General features: G+C 36.8%; 1 protein-coding gene across 2 annotated transcripts in view; it reads right to left on the bottom strand.

Annotated features, from left to right (window-relative positions):
• The window catches only part of GABBR2 (gamma-aminobutyric acid type B receptor subunit 2), a 306705-nt gene that overhangs the window by 106389 nt on the left and 182892 nt on the right, over nt 1–17424 (bottom strand). For both annotated transcript variants that reach the window (XM_072411881.1, XM_072411882.1), the window contains one exon: nt 12300–12360. In XM_072411881.1, coding sequence (XP_072267982.1) covers nt 12300–12360 — 61 coding nt within the window. The remainder of the gene's footprint in view (nt 1–12299; nt 12361–17424) is intronic.

Below are 17424 nucleotides of genomic sequence, written 5' to 3'. Positions count from 1 at the left end.
ATACATATAGAAGGGTGTGCATGTGTAGATATGCGAGAAATGCAACTTCAGCTGAACAACAAAACACTACATATTATATTGTGTCAGTATTTTTTATAATAAAGACTACAACAAAATACTTAAGCAGTGTGTGAAAAAATAAATACACTTCTAAAAAGATATGTTTTGGCTGTTTCCTAGTCTGTTGCGTGTGTGTTAACACAATGCCATGGAGGGGAGGCATCAGCAATGACTGCATTTGTTGCTGCCTTTCATTTTAGGAAGTGGTAAAGGGTCATTTCTAAACAATTTGAAGACCATGTATTTTACAGTGTAAATATTATTAACAGGGGGAAAACATTTTAAGACAGTTGCCAATCTTCCCATGAGTTCACATCCCAATCTGAGGACTGTTATCAGTGTTTTTTTACATACAAATGATACAAAAGATCACAAAGTGATACAAATACGAAGACTGAAACATCCCAGTGGTCCTTCAACCTTGATTTGGTATAGCACTGAAGGCATTCAATCCAGAATTTATTAAGGATCTTCTAGCGGAATCAATTTTGACCACTTTTACCATTTTTCATCAAAACAAACCACCACATCTGGTGAGTGGATTTCAATTAGGAAATATAGTTCTACTGTTACCAGTGATGATTTGGGCTTGCTTTGCAGTCATGGGACCTAGGTGCCTTGCAGTGATTGAGTCAACCATGGACTCCTCTGTATAGCATAAATGAAATGTGAATGCATCCTTGCAATAGCTAAAACCTGGCCAAAAATTGGTCATGCAACATGACAGTGATTCCAAGCACAACAGCTAATTTACAATAGAAAACACTCATGAATTTGCAATGGCCCAGTCAAAACCCAGACCTCAACCTGGTCCAAACCTGGAATGCTGTGGGGTATGACATTAGGAAAGATATATGTAAAACATGCTTGTAAAGCTTGATGAACTGGATCAATATTGTAGAGAAGAGTGAGCAACAATTCTTCTACAACAATGTGATAGACTAAAAAGTTATATAGAAAATAATTATTTCAAGATATTGTTGCTAAAGGTGGCTTTACAAGGTATTCAATCATGGGGGGGGGGGTAGTTTACATATGGCTTCTCCATTTTGGATTTTGTTTGTAAAATAAATAACAACAAGGTGGAATCTGTTGTGTGCTGTTTTACACCTGAGATTATCATTAAATATGTTTAGAATCTGATGGGAACCAGTGAATCTGACTTTCAATTACTGCCATTGACACACTTGGACCTGGAAGATTCTCCACCAAGGAATGTTTCATTGAATGACAGATTCACTGCTTTATTATTAGACCCCAATTATTTCCTATTTTAGAGTTATCAGTAAGGTCAGCACCAGTCCTCACCAGACATCAGTCCCCCAATCTAACACCCCAGTCTTCACCTATAGCAAACCCCCGCTCAGCCTCGGGAGACAGGTTGCGTCTCCAAGCACATGCCCCCAAGACTTAATCCGCAAGAGATGGTGTCTGGGTATAATAGGCTGGCAGCAAGCCAGGAGGCCACAGATAAAGCAGTACCAAGATCCAACAGAGCCAAGTCCAGAATATAGAGCAGAAGTCATACACTGAATATCTGTTCGTCAAACGAAGTACACAAGGGCAAAACACAGACAAAGCAGAGTCCAGGTCACAGGCAAAGGTCGGTCCAGGCAGCAAAAACTCACAAGATCAGAAACAGGCAGGGTCAGCAACTGTAAATCAGACCAAAAAACACACTCCAGCAGGCACTGGTCACTGGGAGCAGAGAGGCTATAAAGTCCCAGCAGCCAATAGCAATGCAGAATAGAGTCAGGAGCTGAACAGCCTCTAGAATCCCCTTCAGATGTGCACAGCCTAACAATGGATGCTGGGAATGCCATAAAATACATCAGGCTGCACAACTAAAGGGAAGCAGGGGCTGCTGATATCTTAGTTCTCCTGACTGCTGCAAATTACATCGCTGGACAGAATAAACCATGTTCTATACTGTGATGGCGCAACGCATGGAGTCACTGAACAGATGAGCATCTCCTAAGATTATTATTCTGTCATTTCTTATCTTTCATAAAAAAAGATTAAGATTTACAGATTGTTTTGTAAAATATAGTTTTATTGATTTTAAGCAAATAAAACAACAAACAAACAATATACAAAAAACACCAACACAATGAAACCAAGCAAAGGTACATGAACTGTTCTTATAGTCATGGCATACAGAAACATAAGCCATAAAAGAAAAATCATAACATGCAGGGGGCTCTTATGGCGCCCCTGACACCTACTCGTGCATGGATAGTGGGCCACCAGCGCCTTACCACTCATGTGCCAAAAATATAAGAAATATAATACAGAGATGCCAATATAGAAATACAATTGGTACCCATATACAAATCACCACAACACAAACAAACAAACAAGCTCAGGTAATAGAAGTAGGGGAAGGGGGAGATAAATTAATGGACGAGACAAGTTCATGTCTCTAGGTACAATGCACATGTTACCAGTAAGCCCTAAGACAAATAAATCACCAATTATACGAGGTAAGTACGAAATTGTCGGGAATCTTTAAACCATTCCCAGGCCATCCAAGTCATCTTAAACTGTTCCAACCTGTCATCATCCTCTGCAACAAATTGTTCCATGTGGTGGATTTTTTCAACTTCCCTGAACCAGTCTTTATTAGACGGAGTTGTCACCTCCTTCCAATACCTAGGTATAAGAACCCTGGCAGTGGTAAGAAAGTGACAAAGCACATTGCATTTGGTGGATTCAATGGACCCCGGGATCACAGACAGAAGAGTAACTTCATTATACAACTTAATAATGGTTTCCCAGAAATGGCAGATGGCCAGGCACTCCCACCATACATATAACATGGAGCCCCTCTGGTTAAGGCAATGCCAACATCTGTCTGAGTGTGCTGGGGATAATAAGATAGTGATCCACCGGGCAGAGGTATCACCGAGACAAGATCTTATAGTTGGTTTCTTAAGCTCTGCAGGTGAATATTTACAGATTTTAAGATTTATCTTTAAGATGTCATATGCTTCTATACATTTTTCTTTCTTACATTTTTCTATACTTTCAGCATTTTTAATTTAACAACAAGTAAATATTAAAGTAAAAAACTAATCAATTTTAATAGGTGAAAGCAGGAAGTACAGGAAGTCACTTGTACATGAAGTTTTAGGAGATAAACTAATTTTATTCCTGCTTTTGAGTATATATTCAAAGTTTATAATCATTTGCTAACAAATTACCTATGAGCCCATATTTATATTAATTCATTTATGCATATAGTGAATATAATTTATGAAAAATTTAGACCTTTATACATAAACGTTTTACTTTAATCCACATGCTTAAGAATGCATCACTGAGCATGTTTTCTATTTTTTTATCACTGCTATAATGCTTGAGGCTTAGATGTCAGTTTGAGTGTGTGTCACTATAGTATAATGTAAAACAGATTAATTTTGTAGGTATTGAGTTATGTTGAAAAAGATAAAACATCAGAGATGAGCAGACTTTCTAAAATTTGTACTGCCAGCAATTTACTTGATCTGTTCACTGGGTTTCATTCTGCCGATCTAATGGTATTTTTTTTTCTCACAGGTGCCCTTTTTAATTTTTTTCCCCTCAATATAGTTCTTTTCTGAACACTACCATTGTAGCCCAGCAGTCATACATGCTGCTACTTTTATATTAAGAGATATGTAAGTATGAAGGTATTAAATGTCTTAAGATACCCCTTCCCCAAACCTTCATTCCCCATAAAATTCATGTCAATGCCCGAGAGAAAGTGAAGGAATATATATAAATGTGTTTGAAGAAATGCAACTTAAATACTACAGCATTGTTCCTGGACCTTTTTAACCCTTGAAATAACTTTCAGGTCCTAAGGAACCCCTGCTTTAATTACTATATTCAAAGCTCACAGTACATTTGTGTGGTGGTCAGTAGGAAGAATGCCCCCAACCCTGCTGGCCAGTGGATAGAATGCCACTATTACTGATTGCCAAAAAGATCATTGTTGTCAGTTAGACTGACCTAAGAGGCAAAAGTTACTCATTGCTCAAGGAACACCTAGCTACCTGTGGAGGAAACCTGGTTGAGAAACACTGCACTAGAAGCTAAGATGAGCTACTATTGCCCATTCTTTAGGAACATTTATACAGGAAGTTATTCAGACTTCTTAATTTATGTATATTTAGGTAAAAAGGAAAATGACACGCCTATTATTATGTTAAGTTTAATAAGATTCTTCTACCAACCTATTCCAACAGAAAATATATATGTATAAAATGCCAATTTTAGAGAATTCTCTGTTCTTATATATTTTAATTCAATGTTAGATCCCCTCTTAAAAAAATAGGGATCTTGGTTTACAGCCCCAGTGTAAATGAGTCTCCCAGGGATTCATTAGTGTATATGAAACATGGATTTCTGTAGGATTTCTATAGTCCATTTCTCATAATTTCATTCCCAATTAGTTTATCAAATTAATGAGAAATGTTATAATGTTTCTGGTCTGCGGCACATGATCAGTTAGCCCATCAGGATTTGCAGAAATCGGCAGCCATAGATGAGCCTGCTCTTATGAATTATCAGCCCAGTAGATTGTTTTGCTTACCTCTATAAAACATCAAGTGCAAATGTTTAAATTGTAATTCCTGTTTAAAATCCTTAGAGAACTAGCCAATTTCTACCTGCTGATCAAAATAGGCTTATTACATTATGATGAAAAAGCATGACTGCTGTATATAAGGCCAAATTATTTGTATATGAAAAAAACATCAGTTCCACAGCCAAACCTGAAATTTAAAAGGTCTGTATCTCAATGTTGCTTATAAGGGAAGTATGAAAAGGTTCCTGGGTTGAAGTTAGTTTATGTTCTCTCTATGTTAGTTCTCCAAGGCAGGTCCCAGCTTAACATAGCCATAATAATGTTCAGAATTGGGTACAAAGATTTGGCCCTCAGGATTTTTTATGAAAATTCAGAAAACCTGAACTTTGTTGTGCATTGCATTGCCAGGTTTGTGATGAACCCTGTGCTCAGTGTACTGGCATCATTCTGCTGTGACCCCAATTTTACCAGAAATCATTTATATAGGCAAGTATTTATTGCTAGCTCAAAAAATGGTAGAATATTAAATATCCAAGCTTTAACTAACAAGGCATTTTGTCTTTAACATAGCAGTCTGTACAAAAAAATCCCTCTCCAACTTTCTCTTACTGGGCAATCATTCTCCAAGCTTGCAGTCACTAACAGTAAATTCTTAACCTAGCAGTCTCTCACAGGCAATCACTCCCACAATAGGGCATGATAACCATGACAGATGAATGAACAAGCACCTTACACACAGCACTGTTTTGTTCTATGGAGAGGGAAGGGGGAGTGAGCAGCACCGACTGTACTCCGCTCCATAGGAAAGCACAGCGGTTATTACCAATTAGTCAGGTATTTGGCTGCACACACATCTGAAATTTTTGTGAATCATGAAGAATTGTTCCCAGTGACAAAACAGTGACAGGTGAATGAATGAGCATTGTACACAGAGCACCTGTTCTCTTCTATGTAGAGGGGAAAATGAGGGAGCAGCACCCCGCTGTGCTCTTCTCCACTGACATGTAACGCGGTTGTTCTCTGTCAGGACAGATCCATGAACAATGTCGGCAAACAATGTACACATGTCAAACTCCCACTCGTAGTGGGTGAGAATCATCTCACATGTGTACATGGCCTTAATCTGTCCAAGTGGTTGTTCCCCTTGGTTGACCATCATGTGGCATATGTACGTAGCTTAAAAGTCTGTCCATCCTCTGAATATCTGTCCATGCAGATATCCATCCTTTCACCTATAGCTCTCCTTGATCTGAGGAAAAACCCTAGTTTGGACTGCTGAGCATTTTTACCACCATCGTACTGATGACCACCCAGGGCCACTTTTTTATCATACATGTATATAGGTTCATGAAAGACTCAATCGGCTACTACTTAAGACCAAAATAGACATATGTATACAGCTTGTTGGAAAATGCCATCACTAAATTTCAATTTATTAGGAACTGTATTTCAATTAGATAATTGTCACAACTCAATGATCAATAGCTGTTATAGGTAAATTAAAAACAATTATCTTTTTCACATTTACCCAAAATTTATTTAAAAGAACGTGTTCCAGTGAATTATTTACACATTGATTATTGCATTTAAAAAAAATCACTAACTTAAGGAAATTAATTTACAAAGTTCCTAAAAACCATAATGTTTAAATATACTTCAGCGGTTTCTGAAAATAAATTGACAGGAGTGACTTGGTTTGAAGCAATATAGACTCCCAAGATGAATTATATATGAAAACCAAGTTAATATTTATTTTGAACTCATTTCTGCTGTCACTAATTTTACAAACCACTTTGCCAAAGCAAAGGAGAAAAAAAATATGTAAAAAAAAAAAAAACTAAAAAAATGTATATACAGCATAAAAAGTGAAACAAAAACAAGCAGATTGTTTGTTTATGTTAAAATGTCATACTTTCTCTGTCAGGTTTAACTGAAAATGATGTTACTGTGACTGGTATTATATAAGTCAGCCAGTGAACTGTAAGATTCAGAGCACAGCCATTTAAGCATAAATAATTCATCGGGAAACGAGGAAGCTCATTTTTCATCTATTTAGCAATGTTTGTTAACTATTACAATGTTGCAGACATAAGGATGACAAATCTGCAATCACTATATTTATTTAAGCCGTATATAAATATTTAATCATTCAAAATTAGGTATCTAAAAATATATATATGTTTTTGTTTTTTTTGGGGGGGGGCTAGTGCTGGTAAACATACAGCTATTGTTACTATTTTTAAATATAACATTAGCATTTGACGGTAGTATGGGGAAACTATTAATATGGAAAGAAAAGTATTATCAATACCCAGACATGCATTGCATTGCAACAAAGATGCTGCCACTTACATGGTCTAACTTAGGGCCACCTCCACTTACCTTAAGGGTTAATTTGGTCTGTTTTGCATCTGAAATACAGGTCAGTGATGAAACACCGCTCCCCATGACTTCTCAACAGAATAGAAATTGCTAAAGTAGAAAATTTATGAAACTGAACCTACGATTACTCAACGTTTTTAGGTTTTCACAGTTTTACTCCAAGGGGGTCTATTTATAAAGCAGTGAATTTGACATTCACTGGAACACATGGTTTTCAATGTCCATGTGTTTTCAATGCAAGTGATTGATTCTCCACCAGAGAATGTGTGCTGTACTGTAGAGTTGGGTTACAATTCACTTCTTCACAAACATCTGCTAGTTTATCATTTTAGAGGGATGGAGGCTATTAAAGATCTGTTTTTATCATATTTGGGTATGTTCAGACCACTGGTATTTTACTGCAGCATTATTGCCCCTGGGTTCTGTCAAATGCTAGGCACCTGGGGGAGCAGTACAGGCTGCCACTGCTAGGATTTTTTAGACATTTGCAAATGACTTTTGAAAAGAGGCTGCAAAAGTCTAGTAGAGTTTTTTAACAACCACTTAAATATTGACCCTCTGGCCCTGCATTGTATGATATGATGAACTGAGTTGACCAATCTTCTAAAGAAGATAAAGTCCAAAGACGCAAAAAGGTATGTATTTCACATTTTCACACAGACCTGGCATTAGCAAACAAGTGGCAGTATAATCCAAGATTTGTTTTTTAATTCGTATATGTCTTTATGGATATCTGCCCAAGATTTATTTTGATTTTTTATGCTGAATAAAATGTGCTGCAAATCAACTAAACCAAGAAATGTATAGAATTTATTGTGAAAATAGGGATGCTCTTCATACTTACACCAAAAGCTAAGGCAACAAGGCAACAAAGTATAGTTTTTTTTCCACCAAGTAACAAAAATGCATAAACAAACTCTTGAGAAACAATCCTCAGGAGCACAGGTATGCTTGTCAGTAGTTTAGTTTTCTACTGTTAAATTTCTTGGGGACATATTTATTTAAAGTAAATGTGACATTCACCAAATGTTCAGTTCAGGTGTGCCTTTCTGCTACATGTGTTTTTACTGCAGGTTATGTTTGGTGAATGTCACATTCCTTGCTATAAAAATCTGTAAAAATTGCAAAACAATCTGGACACAGCTGCCAAATAAAAAAGCAGACTTCACAGAAATCACAGCTAAAAAATGTCCCAAAATCATTATAAATTATGTTGTTGAATTAGGTATTAAAAATCTATTACCCTCCGCCATCCACAGCTTTACAATAAATGGCAGCCAGTTTCTCTGTATTGGATTTTTTTCCAAGGTGAAGTGCCCATTTATTTTACCTGCAGACTGGCTGTATCCAGGGTATTGTTGCTTTCCGAGACAAGGAGGATGGTAAGGATGATAAGGAGGGCTACCAAGGTTAAAATAAATGCATGCATGAGTAGTCAGGTACAAAATACAGAAGTGTGGGTCAACTTTTTTCTACATGCAATCACTTTGGGTGACGTTGTTGAAGACACAGCAATGTTTCCTATAAACAGGTTGGTTTACTCATGTTTTGATTAGATTTTAGTCAAAACAAATGCCTGGAGTTCCACTCTGAATGTGTCTGTTAACCATACACAAAAAGTTGGGCCCTTGTGTAAAAAAAAACCTTCCATTCCCATTATCATCTGTCTACAAGTTAAACAAATACAGTCCATCAGTTTCTGTTGCTAGCTTGCATGCATACACTAATATCCTAAAGTCTATACAAAGGACTTGCAAAGCCCCAAAAATAAATAGACCACAACCTACCTCCCAGTTGGAATGTTTAACAACTAATCTCCTATTAGAATTTTATTTTTTTTTAATTTTTTCTCTCCCACGATCATTTCTCTTTCTTTCTCTATTTACTGTACTATTAGTATGGAGCACTTTCTAAACTGCACTAGAATTTGTACTTTCATTTGTACACAGGAGTCCTGAATTTCTGCTCTCTTTAAACATGAACCTCTTTGTAAACGCCACTGGGAGAATGTCCATAATTTTTTTTTACATACTACAGTCTCAACTGGGTTGGTTGCTCTCAGCTGGCCCATTTTGGCCATTCCACTGTATAGGTGACAGCACTGGAGTTGTGATGTTTTGCTCATGGCAGGTCAAATGCCTTATGCATGAGATCTTTGGAAAAGGTGTCACCTCTATTCTTTGTAGAGTGGAGACCTGAGGCCTTGCTGCTCTCTTTTTGAAAGTTTTCAAGAATTGTGTCAATTCTTTATAGCAGCTAGATAGAATAATCATAACTTCATATCAATATATTTCATAATCATCTCATAACTTCATTAAAATCGTATACATTTCATAATCATAACTCAATTACATCAAATAGTGTGAGTATATTGACCATTCAGTCTACTGTTTGGACCAGTGGCTTTGCCAGTTTACATAAGCATTGGGGTGGACATTTGTCCAGAACTAAACATTAAAAAAGTTTTCAGTAACATTACCTAACCAGCATTACGTTCAGATATTTAGAAATTGACTGGTGCATGTTTAACACGTGTAAGACTGTGCCTCCACAGTCCATTCCAGCTGTTATTTTGTTCCTAAAATTGTACATGCAAGTTAAAAAGTAAAAACAATGAGCTTTTTGCTAGATCCCACCTACACTAAATCTTTATTTAGATTGCTGCTCCTTTTATTGTGTACCTTCAGGAACTATTCTTAGGATAGATTTACAATTCCTGGTGGTTATGCTGACTTTTTGTTTTCACAAATAATAACATAAAAAAAAAATGTAAAAACCAACAATAGACATATTATTTATATCAATTAATATCAATTTTATTTGCAGATGTAAGAAAAATTTAGGTTATATATTTTGATTTTCTTAACAATATTTAAAAATAAATTATTTATCAAACAAAATGGCATTGAATTAAATTCATGGTCTTTTATTGCTGTTGTGACTGTGTGATTCCGCTGAGTGAAAAGAATTGATCTCAAACGCTTGAGGATTTTACAAAGCAATACAACGTTCCAGGAATAAAGAACTTATTGCCTGAACAGAGGATAACACATTGATTTAGAGGTTTACCTTTCTGCTGCAAAATAAATTCTTCCAGATATAATGATTTAGTCCAGGCACAGGGAATATTACATAGCCTCCAAACAACTAAAGTTTTTGCAGATTTTTTCTTTCAAATAAAAAAAACTTTTTTTAGTAAAAGTACATACATTTCAAATAAAAACGTAAGGTCATGAGTTTAAAGCCACCTTGAAATTGGTTGATACTGCAGGTGCCTCTAGAGACAAGAACTCACATGACTGCACTTTGACTAGCCCTTCCCCACTTGTCTTATCTTTTTATTGGATAGTGAGAACACCCATTGGGCCTGATTTATTAAAGCTCTACAAGGCAGGAGAGGATGCAGCAACCATGGAATGGTTTTCTTCAAAAGCATTTGCTATTTGCTAGCAAATGTTTTGAATCCTGGACCAGATCCATTCCAAGTTAGCTGGATCACCCAGCTTTACTGATGAAAGTGTATTCTCTCCAGCATTTGATAGCTTTAATAAATCAGGTCCTTGGTGTTTAGTGAGGAATAGGTAAATGGGAAGGAAGACTGGTGGAGCATTATTATTAGGGTACTGGGTCTTCCAGAAAATTACCAAAATTTGCTTGCCGTAAAGCAACATGGAAAAGGTAAACATTAAGAACAGTATAGATTTGAATTAAAACATTTGTTGTGCTACAAATAAAGTTGTGAACACACAGTATTTTGCCATTGTGCATGTCCTGCCAAACCAGTACTTTTAGTCTGTGTTACCACTTGCACAGATCCTCCTGCCTTCCTTTAGCTGTGAATTTTCTACTGTTCTTGGCATCCCCTGCACAGAAACTGAAGTTGTGCACAGTTCCTAAGGATTCTGGAGCATGTGCTGCAGTTCAATCCTGTCCTTCCATTGGCTGCTAGGCCTTTTTTAAACTTCCCAGTTCCAGGCTCAGGTTGCTGGATCGTCAATAAAATTTCTGCTACCCTGTAAGCTTGTTCTCTGGTCTGCTTTACTGGATTTGCCCTTGGTTTCACCTCAACTCTGCTGTGATTGCCACTTGCTCTGACCTCAGCCATCTACCTGACTTTGCCTTGTCTGCTGCCTGCCCTGACCTCAAACTGTTCAAGAACCTCATTTTGACTAGCTGTGTTCCTGCAAGATAGCCGTTCCTACACTGAAGTCATCTGATCTTTGGTCACTTCCTGGTAGGGAGAACCTGCGGGTCACAACATGGCGATTTCCTTGCAGCAAAGTAGTACAGTGGCCACTAGGATTACTGGCCTATCACTCCTTTCAGGGTGTGCCGGGGATGACAACCCATAACAGTCCAGCTCTGTGTAGATGTGTCTAGAGAGTCTGGCACTAGAACACAAAAACAGGAAAAAACGAAAATATGTGCAGCATAACCACCCTCTATGCTCTAAATATGATATATAATGATGTAAATACTAAACTTACCTTACTGCACACCCTGATATAATACTTGGCAGTATTTTTATTAGTGAGGGAAATCAAGACATGACCAACAAGTGCAAGATATTTATTGCATTCTTCACAAACTAAACTTTAAAACACATCACATTACATAATGGGCCCTATTTATTAAAGCTCTCTAAGACTGGAGAAGATAGACTATCATGGGAGAATGTGGTTGATCGAGCAACTGAAAACATTCACCAACTAATAGCTTTTATGAGAAGTTGAATGCAGGTCTATAGAGGTATTTTGATGGCAAAATGACTCTGGACGCTACATGGAGTTTCTGAACAAATGCTTGTAAAAGCCTAAATCCTGAAAAAGTCTGTGCAAAAAAAGCCTTTTGTAAGGGTTTGCAGGCTGTAAAAATGCTTCTATAAGCCTGGAAAACAAAGGTCCAATTATGCCCTTACAGTTTTTCACTTGTTTATGGTAGGTAACATCAGATTTAGGAGTTGCCACAAGAAAAAGACGTATAAATCTTTTAATTGGGTACGCCTGTTTTCCCACTCTGTGGGGAGTTTTTGTTCTCTTTTCTGTTGTATTTCAAGTACGGGAAGAAAAGGAAAATGTGTACAGTCATATTCACTAAAGCAGTGCAGAGTGCAGCAACTCATTACCATAACTGATCATAATTGATAAATAATGTAGTCAGATAAAAAAAGAAGATTTCTAAATTACCTTTAGGAATTACTTTTGTACAGTACATCACCCCTTGCTCTACTAAACAAGTATTATAGAGTAGAATGTTTCAATCACAAAGCACATATATTATTTCTTACCTTGAAACTGGGTAAATTTGATAGTCCCCATTCTTTCTCCATTTCTGAACACAACTTGCCCCTAAAAAGCAAATATTTATAATATTTAGAAAACAAGAAATTAGTTATAGGTACTGTAAGTGTAATATATTGAATTTGCTATTTGTATTTCTTAGCACACATTATTTTCTTTACTACACATTTATCAGAAAAAACAAAAGGCTCCAACGTCTATCTAAACTGTATTGATTTCCAAGGTGTATAGCTGCCTTTTTCAAAGCACAAACCACATGCAGAAAGTCTACAGTACAATGCTTTATCATCTTTAGTGCAAAATACAATTTTAAAAATGTTTTAAAAATAGTTTTACTTTGTGACTCTCCAGTTTTCACCAAAAGTGCAATGGAATAAATTGCAGAAATTCATGAAAACTGCTAGAAACCCAAATGTTACGTTTAGCCAAGCAGCTGGTTATTGTACATGATTTGTACATGAATTCATTATTCTGGACAATGTTTTGCAAAATCCACACCTTTCCTAAAGCCAAACTAAAGTCAAACTAGGGTAACACACTTCTCTTTAATCCTGCAGATCAGTCGATCCATTGGGAGGTTCCTTCGATTGGGTCTCATGTCATCCAGTATCCTTTGCCGGGCGCAGCCATCTTCTTTTCTCCTCTTCCAGGTACTTCTTCATATGTCACTGCGCAGTGCGAGATCGGGTGATGTAGATGGGGAAAAAGAGTGACGATCTCACTGCGCATGCATGAGATCAGCAATTTTTTTTCTCCCGTTAAAGAAAAGGGCTCCTTGTGCACATGCACTATCTCAGGCAGTAGTCAAAATTCTCCCAGGATACCTTCCTCATGCATCCCGGAAGGCTCTTGACTCTGCCATCTTTACTCTTCTTCCAGGTTCTTCTTTGTATGTCACTGCACAGTGCGAGATTAGGTGACATAGATGGGGAAAAAGAGTGACAATCTCACTGCGCATGCATGGGATCAGCAATTTTTTTTTCTCCTGTTGAAAAAAAAGGATCCTTCTGCACATCCACATCTCAGGCAGCAGTCAAAAGCCTCTCAAGATACCTTTGTCATGCATCCTCCCAGGAGGCTCTTGACACTGCGCTCCCTTCCTGAGCTGCTGCACCTTTTTTTTCTTTTTTTTAAAGGGTGCTGCACTTATAAAAATATATAAATACAATTTTTACTCTATATAAAAGGGTTTTCCTAGTTCCATGTCGCATAACACGCCATCACTCCTCGACTTCATTCTGCTTTGGAGGATGTGAGGAGAGGGGCACATGGAATATGTATGGTGGCCCTGCCTGAAAGCCCAAACCTTCTAGACAGATGTATTTGGGCTTATATCTAAGATTGTACAATTTGAGATAGACAAGATGCCAGTAGTGGCTCTATTTAGCAAGCTTGACCAACATACCAAAACACTAATCAAACGTATACAATTGCAGCACATATAACTCAAAGGTGAAGGCCATATCCCAATAGAACCGGTATTTGTAAAGGTAAACTGGATAATGGTTAATGACAAGCTCTCCAGCATACTTACCAACAAGTTAGACAAATTTGATCTTATATGGGGTCCATGGGTTACTCATAGCTCAGGGCAAACATACCTTGACCTGGATTAGTCCAGATCCCGAAAAGATTATTACCACAGCGTAAGTCTCCCACCCAACCCCTCCACTACCCCCCAACGTGTCTCTCAGTTCGGCTCAATTTCCAAAAGGTTTTAAAAGAGGGTGGAAATGGTCTCTGAACAGATATATGGGCTTTGAGCCGATAAAAGGTTAAGTTGAACATAGGGGTTGTTTCTCCTCAAAAAATGCAAGAAATTTTGTTTGGCCTGAACTGATGTCTTGGTACACCTTGTTTTTTGTGTATGGTATGCCACTGTTTATTCAACTCAGTTGTTCAATTGTTCCGCATTCAACAGAACGACATCGTTATATTGTGATATATTTTGTCAAAAATTAATAAAAAGATTGAAATACAATTTTTGTTTTTCTCTCATCAACAGACTACCAATATCTTTTAATATCCTGCACCCTGTAAAATACATTTCTGATACAGGACTGTGCCAATGTTTTTTCTGTGCTCACCCAGTTTAAACAAAGGTCAGAATTCACATACACAGATGAGTACAAAATTTAGCCCAGTTTGATCAAATTGTGCAATTTTGTTCATGTTCAACACAATTTTGCCACCCTCTATTTTTACTTTGTGGCAGTATAAAGTGAAAGTAGGAAGAAAGTTAGCAGATAAAATCTCACTAATATTTAGATAAGACAGGTACTCCTTTCACTTTAAGAGAATGTCCAGCCAATGTTCACACCTCTATTACCTCTTGCACAAACTGGATTATTTACATTTTCTGTAAAATAACAGTATGATAAGTCATTATCATTTCTTTAGCTTACCTTCTTCAATTCATGGGTCGCATGTACATTACATATGTTTTTATACTGATTTTAAAAAACATTAAAATAAACTCTAGAGTTTCTTTTAAAACTTTTTTTTTTTTAAACTTTTTTTTAATTAATTTGTAGAGGGCTATCAAATACAGCAACAGTGAAATAAGAACATAAAACTAATTATGTAATCATTACGCCCAGAGAATAATGAATAGGTTGTAGAAATGTTTTAAAATAATTGTATGTTCTTTTCTCTTTTTCACACCATTGGCATTTTTCTTATAAGCAACTATTGGCTGAAATATTTGTAAATGTTCCTAAAATTTTGCAAGACAAAAAATTGTATTAAATTGTAACCAGAAAGTTGAGATGTGTTCAGAATAAAACACTTCTGTGTAAAAACGTTGTAGAAAAGCACAACAGAACCAATATTTGAATAGCAAAAAAACATTTTTTTTCACATGACAACCTGCAAATGAGATTAAGGGCCTGGTTTACTAAGATCAAAGGCTTTATATCTGATTTGTGAAGCCAAAGAGTCAGAAGAGTCGCAAAAAAAATCCTGGTACAATTTGCTTCAACAGGGGAAAAAAAAATCCTTCCTGATTCCGTAAGGCAATCGGATGTTCCCTGGGTCAACAGTCTATTATCCTTATTTTAAAGCCTTAATACCCAGTTATAATATGTGCTTTTAGAAAAGCATCCAGCTTTTTCCTAATTTATAGAAGTTGCCGAATCTACTTCCTGAAGGAGCTGATTCCACATTTTCACAGACCTTAAAGTAAAGAGTCCCTTCCTTATCTGGAGCTTAAACCTCTTTTCCTCCAGATGCAAAGAGTGCCCTTGTGTTCTTTGTAATGATTTAAAAGTGAATAATTGGAAAGAGAGTTCTGCTTTTATTAGTTTAGTTGTCCTTCTCTGCACTCTCTCCAATTCAACACTGTCCTTTTTGTGAACTGGTGCCCAAAACTGGACTGCATATTCCAGATGTGGTCTGACCAATGCTTTGTACAGGGGCAGGATTATGTCTCCATCCTGGACTGCATATTCCAGATGTGGTCTGACCAATGCTTTGTACAGGGGCAGGATTATGTCTCCATCTCTGCAGTCTATTCCTCTTTTAACACAAGAAAGCTTTAGATATCTAGCTTTAGACATGCTGTTATTAATTCTATGATCTACCAGAACCCCTCAGTTCCTTTTCCATTTCTGATTCCCCCAAATGTATTTCCCCTAGACAGTATGAAGCATGCATGTTGTTTGCAACATAATGTTATGTTGTGCATAACATTACATTTATCTATATTAAATGTCATTTGCCACTTGGCTGCCCAATTAAACATTACAAAACCAACATTACAATTAAACCATTACATAGTTTGGTGTCTGCAAACACAGAAATGGTACTTTTAATCCCAAACTCTATATCACTCATAAATATGTTAAACAGTAAATGCCCCAACACTGAACCCTGGGGTACACCACTAATAACCTTAGACCATTCAGAGTGATGATTCATTAACCCCCCTAGCGGTATTCCCGAGTGTCCCAAGTCACACTCGAGGGTCACTAAAAACAATAAAAAAACCCCGCTTACCTTGTTCCTTTGGAGTCCTTCGGCGTCCTGCTCCTCCGTCCAGGCCCTCGGGCTGTGTCCTCCTTCTCCAATCTTCTCTCGGCAACTGCTAAGACGTTCCCTGGGGTTTCCCGGTGATGTCGGTACATGCGTCCGTGCAGGAGGTGTGGTCGGAAATTCAAATAATTTTGTATTGGATTCAATGCAAAATAACTGTATTGAGTCCAATACAAAGAAATCTTTACAAAGAAATCTTTACATTATATATATATATATATATATTTATTTAATATATGCTACTGTACAGTTATATTACAGGTTTCACTATTTTTATGCACCCTTTTTTTAACAGATTTTTTTTTTTTTTATTTAAAGTTTATTTTTTCATTTTTTTACATTTATTAAATGTTGGACACATTTCGGTGAGTTAAGCCTAAGAATTAAAAGCCTACAATGTAAAATAAATTTCCATGCAAAACAATGTAACACTTTTTGTGGACAGAAAATACGGACAGAATTTGAACGCCAGAGGGGTTATAATTACTACTCTCTGGATGCGCTTTAAGCCAGTTCTCTATCCAATTACAAATTGACTTTTCTAAACCTATTGACCCTAACTTGCATATTAACCATCTGTGGGGTACTGTGTCAAATGCATTAGCAAAGTCCAAGTACACTATATTAACTGCTATTCCACTGTCTACCTGTTTACTTACTTCCTCATAAAATTGTTTGACAACTTTGGTCTCTCTTGAAGCCATGCTGACTATCATTTATAATATTATTTTCTAGCAGAAACTCCTTTATGTGGTTCTTTATCAAACTCTCTAGTTTGATAAATTAGACCTTACCAACCATGGACGTTAAACTAACCAGTCTAAAATTACCTGGTAATGACTTTGCTCCCTTTTTGAAGATAGGTACTACATTGGCTTATGCCAATTCGGTACCATGCCTGTGACTAAAGAGTCTCAAAAAATTAGAAATAATGGCTTTGAAATAACTGAGCTCTGCTCTTTGAAGACTGGTGAATGTAATCCTAGTCCTGGTGCTTTGCCAACCTTAATTTTGCCCAACTGTTTCTCAATCATATTAATTTTGAGCCATTGTGACTCCTTTAAGGCATTGACATTGCTA

Source organism: Pyxicephalus adspersus, chromosome 5 (assembly GCF_032062135.1).
Source record: "Pyxicephalus adspersus chromosome 5, UCB_Pads_2.0, whole genome shotgun sequence".
NCBI classification, from domain to species: Eukaryota; Metazoa; Chordata; class Amphibia; order Anura; family Pyxicephalidae; genus Pyxicephalus; species Pyxicephalus adspersus.
The sequence above is the reverse complement of the archived record's forward strand: the minus strand, read 5'-3'. Positions and strand labels throughout refer to the sequence as shown.